Below are 23,801 nucleotides of genomic sequence, written 5' to 3'. Positions count from 1 at the left end.
AAAATTTACTCTATGTAATCTTATTTAAAAATTCGAGCCCCCATTTTGGCCACACCCTACATCCAGGGGTGTTGATTTTCACAACTTTAGTTGTACACTTATTGAGAATACATTCACACAAATTTCAGCTTTCCTGACTGATTAGTTTCTTAAAAGAAGTTTTTTAAAGATTTACTCTATATATTCTTATATAAAACTTCCAGCCCCCATTGTGGCCCCACCCTTCATCCAGGGGTCATGATTTTCACAACTTTGAATAAACCCTACCAGAGAAAGATTCCACACAAATTTCAGCTTTCCTGACTTATTAGTTTCTGAGGAGAAGATTTTTAAAAATTTACTTTATATATTGATATGTAAAACTTCGAGCCCCCATTGTGGCCCCACCCTAACCCCAGGGGTCATGAATTTCACAACTTTTAATTAACAATAACTGAGAATGCTTCCACACAAGTTTCAGCTTTTCTGGCTGATTAGTTTCTGAGAAGAAGATTTTTAAATATTTACTCTATGTATTCCTATTTAGAATTCGAACCCCATTGTGGCCCCACCCTACCCCGAGGGATCATGAATTTCACAACTTTGAATCTACACTACCTGAGAATGCTTCCACACAAGTTTCAGCTTTCCTGGCCGGTAAGTTTCTAAGAAGAAGATTTTTAAAGATTTATTCTATATACCTATGTAAAACTTCAACCCCTCATTGTGGCCCTACCCTACCCCCGGGGGTCATGATTTTCACAACTTATCTGGCCGATAAGTTTCTGAGAAGAAGATTTTTAAAGATTTATTCTCTATACCTATGTAAAACTTCAACCCCCCCCCCCAGAATTTTAGCCCACCCTACCCCCAGGGATCATGATTTTCACAACTTTGAATCCACATTACCTAAGGATGCTTTCACACAAGTTTCAGCTTTCCTGACTGATTAGTTTTTGAGAAGATTTTTTAAGGTTTATTCTATATATTTCTATGTAAAGTTTTAATACCCTATTGTGGCCCCACCCTATCCCCCCGGGTCATGAATTTCACAACTTTGAATCAAAACTACCTATGGATGTTTCCACACAAGTTTCAGATCTTCTAGCTGATTAGTTTCTGAGAAGAAGATTTTTAAAGATTTACTCTATATATTCCTATGAAAAAACTCCGACCCCCCCCCCCCCCAGAATTTTAGCCCACCCTACCCCCAGGGATCATGATTTTCACAACTGTGAATCCACATTACCTAAGGATGCTTCCACACAAGTTTAAGCTTTCCTGACTGATAAATTTCTGACAAGAAGATTTTTAAAGATTTACTCTATATATTCCTATGTAAAAATTCGACTCCCCCAACAATTGAGGCCCCTCCTACCCCCAGGGATCATGATTTTCACAACTTTGAATCTACACTACCTGAAGATGCTTCCACACAAGTTTCAGCTTTCCTAGCTGATTAGTTTCTGAGAAAAAGATTTTTAAAGATTTACTCTATATATTCCTATGTAAAACTTTGAGCCCCAATAGTGGCTTCACCCTATCCCCAGGGATCATGATTTTCACAACTTTGAATCTACACTACCTGAGGATGCTTTTACAAAAGTTTCAGCTTTCCTGACTGATTTGTTTATGAAAAGAAGATTTATAAAGATGTACTCTATATATTCCTATTTAAAACTTCGAGCCCTCATTATGCCCCCACCTTACCCCCAGGGATTATGATTCTCACAACTTTGAATCTACACTACCAGATGATGCCTCCACACAAGTTTTAGCTTTCCTGGCTGATTAATTTCTGAGAAGAAGATTTCTAAAGATTTACTCTGTATATTCCTATGTGAAACTTCGACCCCCCGTTATGGCCCCACCCTACCCCCAGGGGTCATGATTTTCACAACTTTAAATACACACTTCAAGAGGATGCTTCCACACAAGTTTCAGCTTTCCTGGTTGATAAGTTTCTGAGAAGAAGATTTTTAAAGATGTACTCTATGTATTCCTATGTAAAACTTCGAGCCCCCATTGTGACCCAACTTACCCCCTGGGATCATGATTTTCACAACTTTGAATGTACAGTACCTCAGGATGCTTCCACTCAAGTTTCAGCTTTCCTAACGGTTTTGTTTCTGGGAAGAAGATTTTTAAAGATTTACTCTATCTTTTCCTATGTAAAACTTCGACCCCTCATTGTGGCCCTACCCTACCCCCGGGGGTCATGAATTTCACAACTTTGAATCTCAATACCCGAGAATGCATTCACACAAATGTCAGCTTTCCTGACTGATTAGTTTCTGAGAAGACGATTTTTAAGAATTTACCCTATATATTCCTATGTAAAACTTCGACCCCTCATTGTGGCCCTACCCTACCCCCGGGGGTCATGATCTTCACAACTTATCTGGCCGATAAGTTTCTGAGAAGAAGATTTTTCAAGATTTATTCTCTATACCTATGTAAAACTTCAACCCCCCCCCCCCAGAATTTTAGCCCACCCTACCCCCAGGGATCATGATTTTCACAACTTTGAATCCACGTTACCTAAGGATGCTTCCACACAAGTTTTAGCTTTCCTGACTGATAAATTTCTGACAAGAAGATTTTTAAAGATTTACTCTATATATTCCTATGTAAAAATTCGACCCCCCGTTATGGCCCCACCCTACCCCCAGGGGTCATGATTTTCACAACTTTAAATACACACTTCCAGAGGATGCTTCCACACAAGTTTCAGCTTTCCTGGTTGATAAGTTTCTGAGAAGAAGATTTTTAAAGATGTACTCTATGTATTCCTATGTAAAACTTCGAGCCCCCATTGTGACCCACCTTACCCCCTGGGATCATGATTTTCACAACTTTGAATGTACAGTACCTCAGGATGCTTCCACTCAAGTTTCAGCTTTCCTAACGGTTTTGTTTCTGGGAAGAAGATTTTTAAAGATTTACTCTATCTATTCCTATGTAAAACTTCGACCCCTCATTGTGGCCCTACCCTACCCCCGGGGGTCATGATTTTCACAACTTTGAATCTCAATACCCGAGAATGCATTCACACAAATGTCAGCTTTCCTGACTGATTAGTTTCTGAGAAGACGATTTTTAAGAATTTACCCTATATATTCCTATGTAAAACTTCGACCCCTCATTGTCGCCCTACCCTACCCCCGGGGGTCATGATTTTCACAACTAATCTGGCCGATAAGTTTCTGAGAAGAAGATTTTTAAAGATTTATTCTCTATACCTATGTAAAACTTCAACCCCCCCCCCTAGAATTTCGCCCACCCTACCCCCAGGGATCATGATTTTCACAACTTTGAATCCACATTACCTAAGGATGCTTTCACACAAGTTTCAGCTTTCCTGACTGATTAGTTTTTGAGAAGTTTTTTTAAGGTTTATTCTTTATATTTCTATGTAAAGTTTTAACACCCCATTGTGGCCCCACCCTATCCCCCCGGGTCATGAATTTCACAACTTTGAATCAACACTACCTATGGATGTTTCCACACAAGTTTCAGATCTTCTAGCTGATTAGTTTCTGAGAAGAAGATTTTTAAAGATTTACTCTATCTATTCCTATGTAAAACTTCGACCCCTCATTGTGGCCCTACCCTACCCCCGGGGGTCATCATTTTCACAACTTATCTGGCCGATAAGTTTCTGAGAGGAAGATTTTTAAAGATTTATTCTCTATACCTATGTAAAACTTCAACCCCCCCCCCCCCAGAATTTTAGCCCACCCTACCCCCAGGGATCATGATTTTCACAACTTTGAATCCACATTACCTAAGGATGCTTCCACACAAGTTTAAGCTTTCCTGACTGATAAATTTCTGACAAGAAGATTTTTAAAGATTTACTCTATATATTCCTATGTAAAAATTCGACTCCCCCAACAATTGAGGCCCCTCCTACCCCCAGGGATCATGATTTTCACAACTTTGAATCTACACTACCTGAAGATGCTTCCACACAAGTTTCAGCTTTCCTAGCTGATTAGTTTCTGAGAAAAAGATTTTTAAAGATTTACTCTATATATTCCTATGTAAAACTTTGAGCCCAAATTGTGGCTTCACCCTATCCCCAGGGATCAAGATTTTCACAACTCTGAATCTACACTACCTGAGGATGCTTTTACAAAAGTTTCAGCTTTCCTGACTGATTTGTTTATGAAAAGAAGATTTATAAAGATGTACTCTATATATTCCTATTTAAAACTTCGAGCCCTCATTATGCCCCCACCTTACCCCCAGGGATCATGATTCTCACAACTTTGAATCTACACTACCAGAGGATGCCTCCACACAAGTTTTAGCTTTCCTGGCTGATTAATTTCTGAGAAGAAGATTTCTAAAGATTTACTCTGTATATTCCTATGTGAAACTTCGACCCCCCGTTATGGCCCCACCCTACCCCCAGGGGTCATGATTTTCACAACTTTAAATACACACTTCCAGAGGATGCTTCCACACAAGTTTCAGCTTTCCTGGTTGATAAGTTTCTGAGAAGAAGATTTTTAAAGATGTACTCTATGTATTCCTATGTAAAACTTCGAGCCCCCATTGTGACCCACCTTACCCCCTGGGATCATGATTTTCACAACTTTGAATGTACAGTACCTCAGGATGCTTCCACTCAAGTTTCAGCTTTCCTAACGGTTTTGTTTCTGGGAAGAAGATTTTTAAAGATTTACTCTATCTATTCCTATGTAAAACTTCGACCCCTCATTGTGGCCCTACCCTACCCCCGGGGGTCATGATTTTCACAACTTTGAATCTCAATACCCGAGAATGCATTCACACAAATGTCAGCTTTCCTGACTGATTAGTTTCTGAAAAGACGATTTTTAAGAATTTACCCTATATATTCCTATGTAAAACTTCGACCCCTCATTGTGGCCCTACCCTACCCCCGGGGGTCATGATTTTCACAACTTATCTGGCCGATAAGTTTCTGAGAAGAAGATTTTTCAAGATTTATTCTCTATACCTATGTAAAACTTCAACCCCCCCCCCTAGAATTTCGCCCACCCTACCCCCAGGGATCATGATTTTCACAACTTTGAATCCACATTACCTAAGGATGCTTTCACACAAGTTTGAGCTTTCCTGACTGATTAGTTTTTGAGAAGATTTTTTAAGGTTTATTCTATATATTTCTATGTAAAGTTTTAACACCCCATTGTGGCCCCACCCTATCCCCCCGGGTCATGAATTTCACAACTTTGAATCAACACTACCTATGGATGTTTCCACACAAGTTTCAGATCTTCTAGCTGATTAGTTTCTGAGAAGAAGATTTTTAAAGATTTACTCTATCTATTCCTATGTAAAACTTCGACCCCTCATTGTGGCCCTACCCTACCCCCGGGGGTCATCATTTTCACAACTTATCTGGCCGATAAGTTTCTGAGAAGAAGATTTTTAAAGATTTATTCTCTATACCTATGTAAAACTTCAACCCCCCCCCCCAGAATTTTAGCCCACCCTACCCCCAGGGATCATGATTTTCACAACTTTGAATCCACATTACCTAAGGATGCTTCCACACAAGTTTAAGCTTTCCTGACTGATAAATTTCTGACAAGAAGATTTTTAAAGATTTACTCTATATATTCCTATGTAAAAATTCGACTCCCCCAACAATTGAGGCCCCTCCTACCCCCAGGGATCATGATTTTCACAACTTTGAATCTACACTACCTGAAGATGCTTCCACACAAGTTTCAGCTTTCCTAGCTGATTAGTTTCTGAGAAAAAGATTTTTAAAGATTTACTCTATATATTCCTATGTAAAACTTTGAGCCCAAATTGTGGCTTCACCCTATCCCCAGGGATCAAGATTTTCACAACTCTGAATCTACACTACCTGAGGATGCTTTTACAAAAGTTTCAGCTTTCCTGACTGATTTGTTTATGAAAAGAAGATTTATAAAGATGTACTCTATATATTCCTATTTAAAACTTCGAGCCCTCATTATGCCCCCACCTTACCCCCAGGGATCATGATTCTCACAACTTTGAATCTACACTACCAGAGGATGCCTCCACACAAGTTTTAGCTTTCCTGGCTGATTAATTTCTGAGAAGAAGATTTCTAAAGATTTACTCTGTATATTCCTATGTGAAACTTCGACCCCCCGTTATGGCCCCACCCTACCCCCAGGGGTCATGATTTTCACAACTTTAAATACACACTTCCAGAGGATGCTTCCACACAAGTTTCAGCTTTCCTGGTTGATAAGTTTCTGAGAAGAAGATTTTTAAAGATGTACTCTATGTATTCCTATGTAAAACTTCGAGCCCCCATTGTGACCCACCTTACCCCCTGGGATCATGATTTTCACAACTTTGAATGTACAGTACCTCAGGATGCTTCCACTCAAGTTTCAGCTTTCCTAACGGTTTTGTTTCTGGGAAGAAGATTTTTAAAGATTTACTCTATCTATTCCTATGTAAAACTTCGACCCCTCATTGTGGCCCTACCCTACCCCCGGGGGTCATGATTTTCACAACTTTGAATCTCAATACCCGAGAATGCATTCACACAAATGTCAGCTTTCCTGACTGATTAGTTTCTGAAAAGACGATTTTTAAGAATTTACCCTATATATTCCTATGTAAAACTTCGACCCCTCATTGTGGCCCTACCCTACCCCCGGGGGTCATGATTTTCACAACTTATCTGGCCGATAAGTTTCTGAGAAGAAGATTTTTCAAGATTTATTCTCTATACCTATGTAAAACTTCAACCCCCCCCCCTAGAATTTCGCCCACCCTACCCCCAGGGATCATGATTTTCACAACTTTGAATCCACATTACCTAAGGATGCTTTCACACAAGTTTGAGCTTTCCTGACTGATTAGTTTTTGAGAAGATTTTTTAAGGTTTATTCTATATATTTCTATGTAAAGTTTTAACACCCCATTGTGGCCCCACCCTATCCCCCCGGGTCATGAATTTCACAACTTTGAATCAACACTACCTATGGATGTTTCCACACAAGTTTCAGATCTTCTAGCTGATTAGTTTCTGAGAAGAAGATTTTTAAAGATTTACTCTATCTATTCCTATGTAAAACTTCGACCCCTCATTGTGGCCCTACCCTACCCCCGGGGGTCATCATTTTCACAACTTATCTGGCCGATAAGTTTCTGAGAAGAAGATTTTTAAAGATTTATTCTCTATACCTATGTAAAACTTCAACCCCCCCCCCCCCAGAATTTTAGCCCACCCTACCCCCAGGGATCATGATTTTCACAACTTTGAATCCACATTACCTAAGGATGCTTCCACACAAGTTTAAGCTTTCCTGACTGATAAATTTCTGACAAGAAGATTTTTAAAGATTTACTCTATATATTCCTATGTAAAAATTCGACTCCCCCAACAATTGAGGCCCCTCCTACCCCCAGGGATCATGATTTTCACAACTTTGAATCTACACTACCTGAAGATGCTTCCACACAAGTTTCAGCTTTCCTAGCTGATTAGTTTCTGAGAAAAAGATTTTTAAAGATTTACTCTATATATTCCTATGTAAAACTTTGAGCCCAAATTGTGGCTTCACCCTATCCCCAGGGATCAAGATTTTCACAACTCTGAATCTACACTACCTGAGGATGCTTTTACAAAAGTTTCAGCTTTCCTGACTGATTTGTTTATGAAAAGAAGATTTATAAAGATGTACTCTATATATTCCTATTTAAAACTTCGAGCCCTCATTATGCCCCCACCTTACCCCCAGGGATCATGATTCTCACAACTTTGAATCTACACTACCAGAGGATGCCTCCACACAAGTTTTAGCTTTCCTGGCTGATTAATTTCTGAGAAGAAGATTTCTAAAGATTTACTCTGTATATTCCTATGTGAAACTTCGACCCCCCGTTATGGCCCCACCCTACCCCCAGGGGTCATGATTTTCACAACTTTAAATACACACTTCCAGAGGATGCTTCCACACAAGTTTCAGCTTTCCTGGTTGATAAGTTTCTGAGAAGAAGATTTTTAAAGATGTACTCTATGTATTCCTATGTAAAACTTCGAGCCCCCATTGTGACCCACCTTACCCCCTGGGATCATGATTTTCACAACTTTGAATGTACAGTACCTCAGGATGCTTCCACTCAAGTTTCAGCTTTCCTAACGGTTTTGTTTCTGGGAAGAAGATTTTTAAAGATTTACTCTATCTATTCCTATGTAAAACTTCGACCCCTCATTGTGGCCCTACCCTACCCCCGGGGGTCATGATTTTCACAACTTTGAATCTCAATACCCGAGAATGCATTCACACAAATGTCAGCTTTCCTGACTGATTAGTTTCTGAAAAGACGATTTTTAAGAATTTACCCTATATATTCCTATGTAAAACTTCGACCCCTCATTGTGGCCCTACCCTACCCCCGGGGGTCATGATTTTCACAACTTATCTGGCCGATAAGTTTCTGAGAAGAAGATTTTTCAAGATTTATTCTCTATACCTATGTAAAACTTCAACCCCCCCCCCCCTAGAATTTCGCCCACCCTACCCCCAGGGATCATGATTTTCACAACTTTGAATCCACATTACCTAAGGATGCTTTCACACAAGTTTGAGCTTTCCTGACTGATTAGTTTTTGAGAAGATTTTTTAAGGTTTATTCTATATATTTCTATGTAAAGTTTTAACATCCCATTGTGGCCCCACCCTATCCCCCCGGGTCATGAATTTCACAACTTTGAATCAACACTACCTATGGATGTTTCCACACAAGTTTCAGATCTTCTAGCTGATTAGTTTCTGAGAAGAAGATTTTTAAAGATTTACTCTATATATTCCTATGAAAAAACTTCGACCCCCCCCCAGAATTTTAGCCCACCCTACCCCCAGGGATCATGATTTTCACAACTTTGAATCCACATTACCTAAGGATGCTTCCACACAAGTTTAAGCTTTCCTGACTGATAAATTTCTGACAAGAAGATTTTTAAAGATTTACTCTATATATTCCTATGTAAAAATTCGACTCCCCCAACAATTGAGGCCCCTCCTACCCCCAGGGATCATGATTTTCACAACTTTGAATCTACACTACCTGAAGATGCTTCCACACAAGTTTCAGCTTTCCTAGCTGATTAGTTTTTGAGAAAAAGATTTTTAAAGATTTACTCTATATATTCCTATGTAAAACTTTGAGCCCCAATTGTGGCTTAACCCTATCCCCAGGGATCATGATTTTCACAACTTTGAATCTACACTACCTGAGGATGCTTTTACAAAAGTTTCAGCTTTCCTGACTTATTTGTTTATGAAAAGAAGATTTAAAAAGATGTACTCTATATATTCCTATGTAAAACTTCGAGCCCTCATTATTCCCCCACCTTACCCCCGGGGATCATGATTCTCACAACTTTGAATCTACACTACCAGATGATGCCTCCACACAAGTTTTAGCTTTCCTGGCTGATTAATTTCTGAGAAGAAGATTTCTAAAGATTTACTCTGTATATTCCTATGTGAAACTTCGACCCCCCGTTATGGCCCCACCCTACCCCCAGGGGTCATGATTTTCACAACTTTAAATACACACTTCCAGAGGATGCTTCCACACAAGTTTCAGCTTTCCTGGTTGATAAGTTTCTGAGAAGAAGATTTTTAAAGATGTACTCTATGTATTCCTATGTAAAACTTCGAGCCCCCATTGTGACCCACCCTACCCCCTGGGATCATGATTTTCACAACTTTGAATGTACAGTACCTCAGGATGCTTCCACTCAAGTTTCAGCTTTCCTAACGGTTTTGTTTCTGGGAAGAAGATTTTTAAAGATTTACTCTATCTATTCCTATGTAAAACTTCGACCCCTCATTGTGGCCCTACCCTACCCCCGGGGGTCATGAATTTCACAACTTTGAATCTCAATACCCGAGAATGCATTCACACAAATGTCAGCTTTCCTGACTGATTAGTTTCTGAGAAGACGATTTTTAAGAATTTACCCTATATATTCCTATGTAAAACTTCGACCCCTCATTGTGGCCCTACCCTACCCCCGGGGGTCATGATTTTCACAACTTTGAATCCACACTACTGAAAGATGATTTCACACATGTTTAAGCTTTCCTGGCTGATTAGTTTCTGAGAAGAAGATTTTTAAAGATGTACTCTATATATACCTATGTAAAACTTCGATCCCCCATTGTGGCCCCACCCTACCTCCAGGGGTCATGTTTTTCACATCTTTGAATTTACACTACCTGAAGATGCTTCCACACAAGTTTCAGCTTTCCTGGCTGATTAGCTTCTTAGAAGAATATTTTTAAGGATTTACTCTATATTTTCCTATGCAAAACTTCGAGCCCCCATTGTGGCCCCATCCTTCATCCAGGGGTCATGATTTTCACAACTTTAAATCTACAATACCTGAGAATGCTTCCACACAAGTTTCAGCTTTCCTGGCTGATTAGCTTCTGAGAAGAAGATTTTTAAAGATTTACTCTACATATTCCTATGCAAAACTTTGAGCCCCAATAGTGGCTTCACCCTATCCCCAGGGATCATGATTTTCACAACTTTGAATCTACACTACCTGAGGATGCTTTTACAAAAGTTTCAGCTTTCCTGACTTATTTGTTTATGAAAAGAAGATTTATAAAGATGTACTCTATATATTCCTATGTAAAACTTCGAGCCCTCATTATTCCCCCACCTTACCCCCGGGGATCATGATTCTCACAACTTTGAATCTACACTACCAGATGATGCCTCCACACAAGTTTTAGCTTTCCTGGCTGATTAATTTCTGAGAAGAAGATTTCTAAAGATTTACTCTGTATATTCCTATGTGAAACTTCGACCCCCCGTTATGGCCCCACCCTACCCCCAGGGGTCATGATTTTCACAACTTTAAATACACACTTCCAGAGGATGCTTCCACACAAGTTTCAGCTTTCCTGGTTGATAAGTTTCTGAGAAGAAGATTTTTAAAGATGTACTCTATGTATTCCTATGTAAAACTTCGAGCCCCCATTGTGACCCACCCTACCCCCTGGGATCATGATTTTCACAACTTTGAATGTACAGTACCTCAGGATGCTTCCACTCAAGTTTCAGCTTTCCTAACGGTTTTGTTTCTGGGAAGAAGATTTTTAAAGATTTACTCTATCTATTCCTATGTAAAACTTCGACCCCTCATTGTGGCCCTACCCTACCCCCGGGGGTCATGAATTTCACAACTTTGAATCTCAATACCCGAGAATGCATTCACACAAATGTCAGCTTTCCTGACTGATTAGTTTCTGAGAAGACGATTTTTAAGAATTTACCCTATATATTCCTATGTAAAACTTCGACCCCTCATTGTGGCCCTACCCTACCCCCGGGGGTCATGATTTTCACAACTTTGAATCCACACTACTGAAAGATGATTTCACACATGTTTAAGCTTTCCTGGCTGATTAGTTTCTGAGAAGAAGATTTTTAAAGATGTACTCTATATATACCTATGTAAAACTTCGATCCCCCATTGTGGCCCCACCCTACCTCCAGGGGTCATGTTTTTCACATCTTTGAATTTACACTACCTGAAGATGCTTCCACACAAGTTTCAGCTTTCCTGGCTGATTAGCTTCTTAGAAGAATATTTTTAAGGATTTACTCTATATTTTCCTATGCAAAACTTCGAGCCCCCATTGTGGCCCCATCCTACATCCAGGGGTCATGATTTTCACAACTTTAAATCTACAATACCTGAGAATGCTTCCACACAAGTTTCAGCTTTCCTGGCTGATTAGCTTCTGAGAAGAAGATTTTTAAAGATTTACTCTACATATTCCTATGCAAAACTTCGAGCCCCCATTGTGAGCTTTCAGCTCAGGTGAGCTAAAAAGCAAAACAAAACAAAACAAAAGAATAACGAAACCATTTATCAGAGGGATAGCTCCTTCAAAATTTAATTTCTATTCGTATATTGATAAAAAAGCAGATTAACATCCCTCAACCTTTTCTTTGAGATAATACGGTTAATAAACAAATTGGCATTGTAATGGAAATCTCAAGTTTGTATATGCTAAGTGCCCCCCCCCCCCCCCAAAAAAAATCATTCAAATCAATTTGAACTCAAATCCGACGATATTTGGCTATCGGTTTGAATTTAAAAGATAAAAATGCTGTTTGAAACTCCATAAGTCACCAAGCAGGCCGCGATTCACGCCAAGTGCACATGTGTGTTAAAATTTAACTTTTCGTTTTATATTTAATGTTAAATTTATGATTAATTCATGTATGCGTTTCTTTTTTTTATTGTGGTATTTGAAAAAAAAATGAAAAGGTTTATCTGTATGTGACCTTTGGCGACAGCCTGCCTTTATCTGTCGGTGTTTTATAGTTAAGAGATGCAGCGACCCGTATTAAAACCAGGTAAAATCGTCAATTGCGCCATTGCCACGGTTTACACCCTACTAAATATTTTGGAATAAAAATGTCAACTTGATATTTCAAAACCAGCAACCATGTCTGTAGGGTTTTTTTAACAATGGGTCATTAGATTTTAGAGATCGGTTTATTACTTAGAAAGAATAAATTACTGTTTTTCTGTCACAGTCTAAAGAGGACACTGGACCTGCACATGCGCAGAAAAAAATTGGCCATTTTGAACAGGATTTTAATGGAATTCTCATAACCGTAAGTATATGTGGCTTGATTTCTCCCCCATTACAAATACATGTATGGAAGGTTTATGTGATATTTGTAACAGAGTTTTTTGATTTGGAGTTCCTTTCTATTTACAATTCTCTTAACTTATTGAATTTTTATTGATCTATGTAATATCACGAATAATCAATTTTGAAAATCACACACAGTCCGCATATCGAAAAAAGAAAAGTTTTTCTCTCCATGAAAAAAAACCAATAGTTCAGCATAAGGTTTTCGATGGCTTGTAAACATTCCTTTATTGTGAAACAAGTGAGGAAAGGACATTCAAAATACTAAAATACATTGTGCAACACAGAGATAAGCCCGAACTTTGTTTATCTAGCCAGCAACGATAACCTTATGTATTAAAAAAAAATGGGTGAAATCAATGGTCCCGTTGTACTAAAAGACGTAAGATACGACGAAACAAACAAACAAAAAACCAATAGTAGCATTAAATATTACGCAATAAGAAAATATTCGATGGTAAAATATTTCTTATATAAAATACAGACTAGACTATGGTACTATGCTGCATTTAACTAAATATTACTTTCATTTACTCCTTTGTTCTTCCTGCATTATCAATAAGCCATGATTTACTCTCGTTTCGTAAGTAATATTGACAGGCACGTAGCTTCGTTTTTGAAAGTGGGGGGGGGGGGGGGGGCCAGACCCATCCAAAAAATCTTGACAAGCAAAAGAGAAAAAAAAGGGAAATTTAAAGTTTCCAAAAAATCTTCAAAATCCTAATCCGTGGGGGGGGCGGGGGCGGGGGGGGGGGGGGGGGGGGGTCAACTATACTTCCAAAAAAAAATCCTCCCTACCAAAATTTCTTTCCCTCCAAATCATGAAATTCCTAATCCGGGGGGGGGGGGGGGGGGGTAATATTCAATTTGACTACTCATTTCCTTTTTTTCATATCAATTTTTTACTAACTTCAAAAAAAGTGGGGGGGGGGGGGGCAACTCCATTATAATTCATTTTTTTATATGTAAGTTTTAAAAAATTTCTTGCTGCGAGAAAAAGTGGGGGGGCCAGGCCCCCCCCTGGGCCCCCCTGATGCTACGTGCCTGTATTGCACATGAAATAGAACACATTGATCTCTCTCTTTTGTTTTAGTTTTTGTTCTAAATAAACAACTAATGTTAATGTTGTCATTCCTTTTCAAAGAACGATAAAAAAGGTATTGTCGAAACAGTGTTATTTTTTAAACCGTGTAAATATTGATTATGTCACTGATTTCCATCTGGAAGAAGTAAATATTTTTCAGGAAACCTAATGGTCAACAGATAATTCATCAGTCAACCTTCAAATTTAAAAAGATTTCATATTTTTAGCTTTAATTTTTTTCTTTGGAAAAATATCTTAATGTATAAGATATAAAATATGAATATTTGCTGTCCTTTTATAAGATACTCTTCTAAGTATAAATTTAACAACTACCATCCATGTTTTTTTTCTCTTTTAATATGATTTCAATGTGAATTATTTAAAGGAAATAATATGCATGCTTAATCTAACAATATATGTGTCGCTTTTTACTCATCAAGTGTTAACGTTGTTACATGTACATAAAACAGATTTCTACTAAAATAATAAAATAATATCTACCACAAACATTCACAGGTAAATCACACCTGTCCGTCCGTCCGTCTCTCTCTCTCTCTCTCTCTCTCTCTCTCTCTCTCTCTCTCTCTCTCTCTCTCGTAACAAACCTGACATAAACATTCGCAAACTATCGATCTATCGAATTAATTATACAATTATACGTGTTCAATTGAAGCGCTGCGCTTAGACGAACTATTAACTACTATATTTACAATATATTGTTTGATTTATCACGATTTGTGACAGGCATTACACATGAATTTGATTCTTCCGAGAACGAGAAAATATTTATTCACCAGATAATATTTTTTATTCCTCTAAACAAAATATAATAATCAATCGAACACTTTTTTTTTCAATTTTGTGGTCTTTGGTCCCGTAAAGTTCTACTGAAAAAGAGAAATTAAAGGAAAAAAAAACAAGTTGACAAACATTGCTCGTTGTACAGACAAACCGTGTAAAGGGTTAAAGGTCAAATTATCCGTGTTTTTATTGATTACGGTAAATGGAGACACAGAGATCTGTGAAGTCGGGCCATGGACCTGAACCGCAATCAGGCATGTCCTGGTCATTATAATACTATTCCAGTATCTCCTCTGTATACAGATATAGGAAAATATTCAAATTAAACCTTTTACATGTATATCTAGATTTAATCACAAAAAGCACAGGGGAATTTGAAGGTGGCCCTTTAATATAATGACTTTTGATATTATATATGGCCATTAATCTTGCCTTAAAAGCAACGCGACACTTTTTTTTACTGCATTCGGGTCATTTATTCACCAGGGGCTCGTTTCATAAAGAGGCCTTTATTTTGGGCCTAACTTTAGTCTAGTCAGAGGATTTACACCAAAACTTGGTCGGGCGTATTTTGCACTTCATAAAGCGGTGTAACTAGAAACGTAAACTTTAGACTATAGCTTTAGCATTAGTCCTTGACAACGAAACAAACACATGCATAAAATTGTTTCTATTACTCTGTTATGTATAGGTGTATGTAGCATGTGAAAATATGATCAATTTTAGAGGAACTAGCAATTGTAATAAATTTTACTTAAAAATATTTCAGACTTGATAAAATTTTGTTGTTTCAGTATGTACAAAGGTTAAACTTTTTTAATAATATTCCTTTTCCTTCAACAATTTACCGAACAAAACGCATATGATATCAAAATTGAATTATACAAATAAATAAAACATTAAACGGAAACCCAACAAATGGTAAAGTATATAAGATTTTTTGAAATACCAGCGCAAGGAGTATTATTTAGTGTCAGAAACACATGGAAATCTTTAATGAATTATCCGTATAATACATGTATAATGTTTATTTAAAGCGGGCTTACTCGGAATTATTTTGAATGAAGTACATGACTTGTGTAATGTGGTTAAGTAGAATTATCAATTTATCATATAATTATTTAGGAATTCCAAAAAATATGTTATTTTATTACTTTTGTCATATTGAAAATTTTGATGTACTTGGTCGATGTAAATTAACAAGTTGTTATATTGTAAATTGTATGTTTAAATCCAATTTTCTGACCTTTGTTGCTCTTTTGCTCTTTGTCATAGCGCATTTCAATAAAAATGATCAGGGGTTATAAAACAAAATTAATGCATTTTTGTTTTCAATCATGCATTTCACGATGGTTTGTATTTCAGCGCAAAACAATGTATTATTATACATGTACAAGTATTATGATAAGTTACACTTTCTGTACCCAGTATTTAGAAATTATAATTTGTATTTATCAAATCAGCTTGAATTGCTGATTTGTCTTAACTCTAATGTGTCATTATTATTGTAGTTAAAAACTGGAAAGTTCTATCCCATTTTCTCACCAGAGGTCGCGCTTCGCAAGCGTTCTATATATCAAAACTAATATCCATCATTCATTCAAGAAAGGAAAATTTCATTATTCAACGTTTGTCAAATTTTAACATCTTTGTGCTATATAAGTAAGTTCCTAGTAAATATATTCACCGTTTACGTAGTCATTCAATATTATTTCATTGCAAGCATACATTTTGATGCAAATTCCCAGTGACTTGGATCCGCCAAAGCGTGTCTACCACCTTACTCTTATTTTTGCTAATTCGGGCTAGTTTATCGAAAATGAAAGTAGGTTTTTCGTTAATTTTACACTAATTACTTATCAGGTATTATTCAATAATATCTTAGGACATAATCCCACATGTGTCAAAATATCAAATTTATAAGCAGTCACACTGGTGCAGGCATTTCGTAGTTTCTTGCCAAAAAGTCTCAATTTCTAAGTATAGAAACGTATTATTATAATGTGCATTGCTGTCATTTAGAACCATTTTAACAAGAGCTTGGACTTTGGGTTGTTGAGTCAAACGGCAATGTGACGTAGGCCTGTCTATTTCATTGCAGGCCTCTCAGGCATGGCTCTTTGAAATCAACACGATTTCTCTGGCTTTTGAGTAAAGACTACGCAATCAGTGTATATTTCACTTGAAACAGCGTCATTTTAACTTGTTTTGACGCAAGAAATAGATCGTTACATCCTACTGAAAGTCCAATGTCTTGTTAAAATGGTTCTATAAGTCCGTGCAACCTGAAGACCTCAGTCGAGAAGCAACTGACCATAACTTTCTTGGCAGGTATATATCCAAGTCGTAATAAAGGTGCGATAAAAACTAGTTTGGCGACCAAATGTTATCATTTAAACCTAAAAAAATGCCATCTTTGGTTATTCATTCGGGGTATGAAGGTAGCGACAATGCAGAAAAAAATCCATAACCCGCGTTATATTTTTAATTTTGATATGATTATCTTTCTTGTGATTAATAAATAAATTGATTATGAAAAGTTAGTAAAATTCACTAAATTAGTAAAGTGGGGCGTATAGATTTCAGTCTGGCTGTTTCTACAGAGCTATAAATTAAAATAATACTTGGTAGATGTAAAAATTAAATCATGTCAGATATAACTTGATCAATATTGGCGAAGTACACTCGAATTTTTCTCAATAATGCCAAATTTTAATACATTCAGACATTGCCGGGGTCATTTCTTCAAACTTACATTTTCGTCCAACATTGATTTATCCGAACAGTTTGATCCTGTTTTTGATTAAAAGACATCCAAAGCATTAAAATAGAAAAAGATATCATTAATCTTTTAGAGGGGGCCTATATTGACCCTAAGCACTCCTAAATCTTTATCACGATATCTCTAATAACTTTTCTTGATGAATTACAGAGCAAAACACACCCAGATGAAGAATATTCGAGGTCAAACAAATATAGATGTGTAGCTTTTTTCTGCCATTTTTCGGTGTATATGCATAAAGGCCACTTTTCGTTGAAACGGACACTTTTACATCTCAGCAAGGGTCAATTTCGGATGCAACCTGTCGAAAAGCAATGCATGCCAGGTACGTTTTTGATTTGTCCGTAGTAAACTCTCAAATCTACGAAAGCCGAGAAGGATCATTCGAGATTCGAGATTCAAAATACGTGATTCGAAAAACGAGATTCAAGTTCGAAAATCTCGTATTTTGAATCTCGAATCTCGAATGATCCTTCTCGGCTTTCGTACAAATCCGCTACATCATTAGATAACAATATTGGGAATTTATGAAATTATACTTGATTTTATTGTTTATTTCGATAAATAATACGTAACAACATGGAGATTTCCATGTATGGGAAATCTGTCGATATTAAATTGCATTAAACATTACACAGCTAATTGTGCCACATACGTTTCACATATGTTTGAGCTAAACACATGTACAACATACGTTAAAAATACGAAACACACACGTGAAGTCAAACCGTACGTTATATTACACATACGTTGAGAAAGGTAAAGATACGTGTGATAACATACGTTCAAAATTACATATGTTTAACATACGTTAGATTTTACATATGTTAAACGTATGTGAATCCTATGTTTTACATATGTAGATCTCAACCACATGTTACACATATGTTATAAACACACGTGGTACTTAAATCACGTTAAACGTACGTGGTCACATACGTATCACACATGTTTAACGTATCTGAAACGTGTGTGGCACATTTTGCTGTGTATAGTTAAAATACTTTCACAGGTCTAGAATTTTCAAATTTTACATTATTGAACCAAAAAAAAAATTAAAAATGTTTACATTCTCATCCTCAAATGTACAATATGGCCGTACATCCCCCTTAACCATAAATATATATGGTGGTTTTTAGGGTCTTCCGTCTTCAGCGGAAGACCCTACTATTATTCTATTGTTTCTTTTTCACTTTTCTTATTATTCTTTTTATTCTTTTTTTGTCTTACAAATTTTGTGCAGGCGATTTCTCGAAGATGGCTCATTCGATTTTCTTCAAATTTTGAGGGTTGATGTGTCGGTATCTGAAGTTTGTACCGCCGTTTCAATTTTTTGATAAACACTTCCGGTCGGAAGTTATCGTCCGTTTACGATTTTTAAAAGTCAATTTTGTCGGCTAGAGATCCAAAAAACGAATAGAGATATAGGGCTGAAATCTTCAGTGAAGATAGACATTCACTTAACCTGTTGCAACATGGTCATAAAATCGTCCGCCGTCACTTCCGGTCGTCACCGGAAGGAAAGATAAAAAATCGGTTTTTTCAACTTTTTGCTTTTTATATATTTTTCTAACGGGTTGATAGAGACTCTTTTACTGATTAAGAATATGTAATTTTTTTTTAAAATCGATTGATGCGTTCCCGAGATATTAAGCATCAAATTCCTGAAGCGAGAGTCCGATTAGCTCAGTCGTTACAGTGGTGGACATGTGCCCAGCGACCTGGGTTCAAGCCCTGGGTGCCGAATTTTTTGTTTCCTAATTTTTTTTTTGGCGTTAATTAACAATTTAGTTTTAAAAGTGAAGGATTTTATCTCATTTACTCCAAAATCGGACGGAAGACCCACTCGTTGCTCGCAACGAGAACGATCTAGTTTTTATATACAGTCATACCTTATGCAAGTGCGTTAGTCCACTACTTATTGACTGTGTGTGTCACCGCTGCCATTAATTGGGGGTTCGTTAATACGTCATATTTTGAATTTAATGCAAATTGTGTATCATGGATTTTATGGTCTTCATATCTGAAATAAAGCCTTAGGGTAATTGGTGCTACGTCACAATCAAATGTGAGTTATCTCCCTTTAACTACCTCACCTTAAAGTGTCATATCTCAAACATGATTTCGTTGTTGAAAGAAAGATATATGTTCTTCATATTTGGTGAAATCATTATAAAAATGTTAATAATAAGCATTAAATCGTTATGTTTTGAAAAATAAAGTCACATTCCGGTGTGCACACAAATTGAGGAAAGCGATCAGAGCCTTTTCAAAATTTGATTGCATATACATGTACAGTTCAGTTATGAACTATGAAATACTATTTACAGTATTATTTTCGCCCCACGTAATTTTGCCCATTTACACTTGCAAACGGTTTCACCCCGTCTTGAATTCGCCTAAATACAGTTGTGTTAACAAAAATATCATTTGCGACTTTGAATTCGCCTAGTCCTAATTTCGCCCTTTGGCAACGAGGGCGAAAGGGGCGAAAATAAAACAGGAGCGAATATTTCCCTGTATACAGTATATCTTTAAAGAAAAGTTAAAATGCATTTTTAACATTGTTTTACTTCCTGCATTGTCTGCAAATGTGATGAATAAATTAAAATCCCTGTTTTATCCTAAGGTAAGTTTAAAACCACAACCGTGAATTTTGATTTTTGCCTTGTGACGTTGCAGTTTAACAGAATCCAGCGCATGTGACGTAAACATAAAACTCATAATTTTAGCTTTTGAACACCCTATCTGTGTTATGGTGTAAAAAATGTCATAGCTGTCGAAACACTTAACATCCAAATAGTGTGCAATGTCAATATTGCATGTTAGGAGAATGGTCATTTCAAATGAAAATCATTACATAAACAACTGTTTTTATATGCACTCTGCGCCAAGTTCTGAAAGTACAAAAACTGATAAAAAGTCCGATATGGGCCGATAACCATGTTGTAGTTTCCGTATTATTTTCGGGGAAGAAGGGGTGTACTTCATAAAAAAATATATATTATGCAGTATTTTTTAAGTTCCCTGTTGTTTCAAATAAATTTGGCAAACTTTTCTTTAGTTTTTTTTTTCTTGTCAATATTACTTACACAATCTTTGATAAACATCTGTTTTTAATCATTTTAGGAAAATGAGGCAGAACTATGCACAGGCTTTCGTGTTGTCTGTTTTGTTCATTGTTGTAACTGGATTTTACTTCATGTCCCACCACCTTAACGAATATACGGTTACGATCACGGCAGACATACGACCTGCAGATCTGGAGGCTGGACCGTGTCCAAGTCTGAAAGATGAAGTAGTCTTTCAACCCTCTGGTATAGCCCCCAAAATGCCTAAGGAACTTGAAAAAGTGGTCCCTATATGGAAGAACACAACAGCAGATAAATGCATTGGAAAGATTAAACCAAAGAGTAGGAGAAAATTTTCAACACAGGAAAACGACACTTTTTACGGATGTGTAGAAAGAAATAAGAACGTAAATGGTGTTCGAGATCATTCCATGCATAGGTATAATAGAGATAGAAGCATAATATATTCCTACTTCAAAATGTTGAAAATGAAACCGGACGTTGCAATCATCGAAATCGGGGGTTACCTAGGTGGTTTGATGGCGAAACTTGTAGAAACAACAGGTACTAAGCGTTATGTTGTTTTGGAGCCAGTCCCTAGTTTTTATAAAAGGTTCACCAAAAAGGTGGAGGATCTCTCACTTAAATCAACAGTCACAGCTTACAGCTTTGGCCTTGCTAAAACTCCGAAGGAGCTACAAATTGCAGTACACGCTGAAGCTACTTCTTTGCTGAGAGACGATATTAAGAAAGGCGTCAAGACAGAAACTATCAAAATATTTAATGTGATAGACTTCTTCTTGCAGATTGGGTTAGGGTGTCACTCATTAAATCTACTCACAATTAATTGTGAAGGATGTGAATTTGACGTCATAGAAATGCTGACGTCAACATCGCTGATTGATAACATTGACTACGTACAGTTCCAGCCCCATGCGATTGTGTTCACAGATCAACAGGAATACAACTGTAAATACTGTCGTCTGCGTCAGCTTCTTGCACGGACACACGAGGTTGGATACGAATTCCCACACGTCTGGGAGACGTGGAAAAGAAAAGGGCTTTCATAGCAGTCAGCGATGAAATTAACGCAACTTTAAGATTGTAGATAAACATAGATTAGAAAACCAGGGCTGCGTATTACAAAAGAACTAATGACCTACGACCGGATTAATGAATGACTGTTAATAACTAACTAATCAATGTTTTATTTTAATGGCTGTAAAAAATAAATTATGAAATCAGAATAGTTGTAAAAAAAAGTTTTTATATGGATTTTGATGAAGACCATTCTATGAGACTGAAAATATTTACGACTTTGTCGTTAGTTCTTTTGTAAAATGCAGATTCGTATTTTTTATTTTCTTATTATTTTTTTGGAATTTAGTAAATCTGTTGTGTTGACTCCGTGATTGTTTATCAATTAAACATGAATTAATGAACACGTATCTATTAACTGAGAGTGTTTAGTTTTGTTATGATTTGAATATGATTTGATTTTTTTTTTTTTTTTTCCTTTTTACAGAGTACGAAGTTTTTAGATAATTAAATATCTAAGTATTAAATATATATTTAAGTGATATTTGAGAAACAATAAGACATACCCATTGTACTGTACATTTCTAGCAAATAATCTTATTTTGGAACTTTTTTTCATGATTTACCATGTTCTATTTTAAATCAGTGGCATGTTTTGTTTTACATCTTTTTTTAAATTGTGAAAATGAATCTTGTTTTCCCCATAAATACTCAACAGAATATTACGTTTTTAAGAAACTAAAACACAAGAATAGACTGAATAGTTGTGTCTGATAGACTTATCAATATATTTTATACCTGACCGGTCCAGTATCAAAGCGTATAATTTATAATTTAATATTTTTTCAAGTTTCTATTATATTTTTAGGTTCTTTATATAGTGACATGTATATTTTGATAAGTTTATATTTTTACATTCAGTGAACTAGGATGAAATAGGATGTATCATTAGCAACTTGGGCAAATTTACAACATTACATAATTGAATCATAAAATCGTTTACCTAGAATTCTAGCAAAAGTCAAAAAAAGCTACTTTGCATACCTATTCTTTTTCTAATAATTGTTAAAATCACACGTACATGTACGCTTATATTTCCTTATACTGTTTAAATTCTAATGATGCATTTAAATGAAATACTGATATAAAATGCTGATGAACTTCAAGTAAAGCTACTGTTCGAACATTAAGTTAATTCAAATTTACAAATATGACCACTCTTTTTATTATGATTATTATTAATGGATGATAAAAAAGGAGGCAAAAAATCAAGATTGTTAAACTATTCTTTTTTCTTTAGGTTAGGTTGGAGAGGTAAACATATACACTGTACTGAGGTGGTTGAATTCTCTTAATAACAAAGTTTGATTTTCCTACGTCTATTATTTTCAAGTATATAGATTTGAAATTGCATACTGTTACTATGAAATACCTAAAGTAGGTTAAGTGACCTTTCAAGTAGGTCCTGAAATGTTGATACATTGTAAATAAATTCAATTGTATGGCATGTCAAAGGCACGTGAGAAAGTTGTCGACGTTACGATGGCTGAAAATAGCAACCTAATTGATGCAAGCATATTATTGCGGGTAGTCCATGTTTGTGAGTTATTTTTTATTAACTTTCCTATGTAGTTGATATGGTAAAACGGAAGTACACTTGTATTTGGACTTAAGCACAATTCATGAATGAAAAATAATCACCGCTGAAAAGACATAATACCAGAAAATAATTGATAATTTTGATGGATTGTACCCGGGAGTGCTTTTTTTCAAGGAGACAAATTCATTAATACATTGAATATATTCAAATTTTAAATGGTACGGACAAAAAAAAACAAAAAAAAAACGGAGGAGTTAGAATTATATTCCCACGCCAGTGTTCAATGAGCTGTGTGCAAATCTATACAATATCACAAAATGTTTGGCTTGACAAGCTACAGACGTGGCATAAGTTGATATATTTACATTTTCTAGTGTCTTTGCCTTTGAAAACACTACGTATCTATTTTGTACTATATAACCCATAATACAAGTGACGCCAAATTGAGGCGCCAGCGGGGTTTGCTTATTTATATTTAAATATTTAATCGTACGATGGCTAAAAAATATATAAATATAAGTAATAAGGAATCATTCTTTGAATATTATGAGGTGATAATTTCGGTCGGGGCGTGATCAAATCTATCATAAAGCCCTTGGGGCTTTATTGGATTTGATCTCGCCCTGACCAAAATTATCACCTCATAATACTAAAAGAATGATTCCTTATTCCTTATAAAAGACACCATAAGAAATCCAAAGATTGTACTCGAATGACTTCCGAAACTTGTAGCCGAGGAATG

General features: G+C 36.3%; 1 protein-coding gene across 1 annotated transcript; it reads left to right on the top strand.

Annotated features, from left to right (window-relative positions):
• The first annotated feature begins 12,391 nt into the window (after nucleotides 1-12,391).
• Nucleotides 12,392-21,511, top strand: LOC128173673 (uncharacterized). The gene is made up of 3 exons (XM_052839346.1): nucleotides 12,392-12,642; nucleotides 17,501-17,675; nucleotides 20,480-21,511. The coding sequence occupies exons 2-3, from the start codon at nucleotides 17,665-17,667 to the stop codon at nucleotides 21,489-21,491; spliced, it is 1,023 nt and encodes a 340-aa protein (XP_052695306.1). The 5' UTR covers nucleotides 12,392-12,642; nucleotides 17,501-17,664; the 3' UTR covers nucleotides 21,492-21,511.
• The last annotated feature ends 2,290 nt before the right edge of the window (nucleotides 21,512-23,801 follow it).

This window comes from Crassostrea angulata, chromosome 2 (assembly GCF_025612915.1).
Source record: "Crassostrea angulata isolate pt1a10 chromosome 2, ASM2561291v2, whole genome shotgun sequence".
NCBI classification, from domain to species: domain Eukaryota; kingdom Metazoa; phylum Mollusca; class Bivalvia; order Ostreida; family Ostreidae; genus Magallana; species Magallana angulata.
Note: the sequence above shows the minus strand (reverse complement) of the source record. Positions and strands in the feature narration are given on the sequence as shown.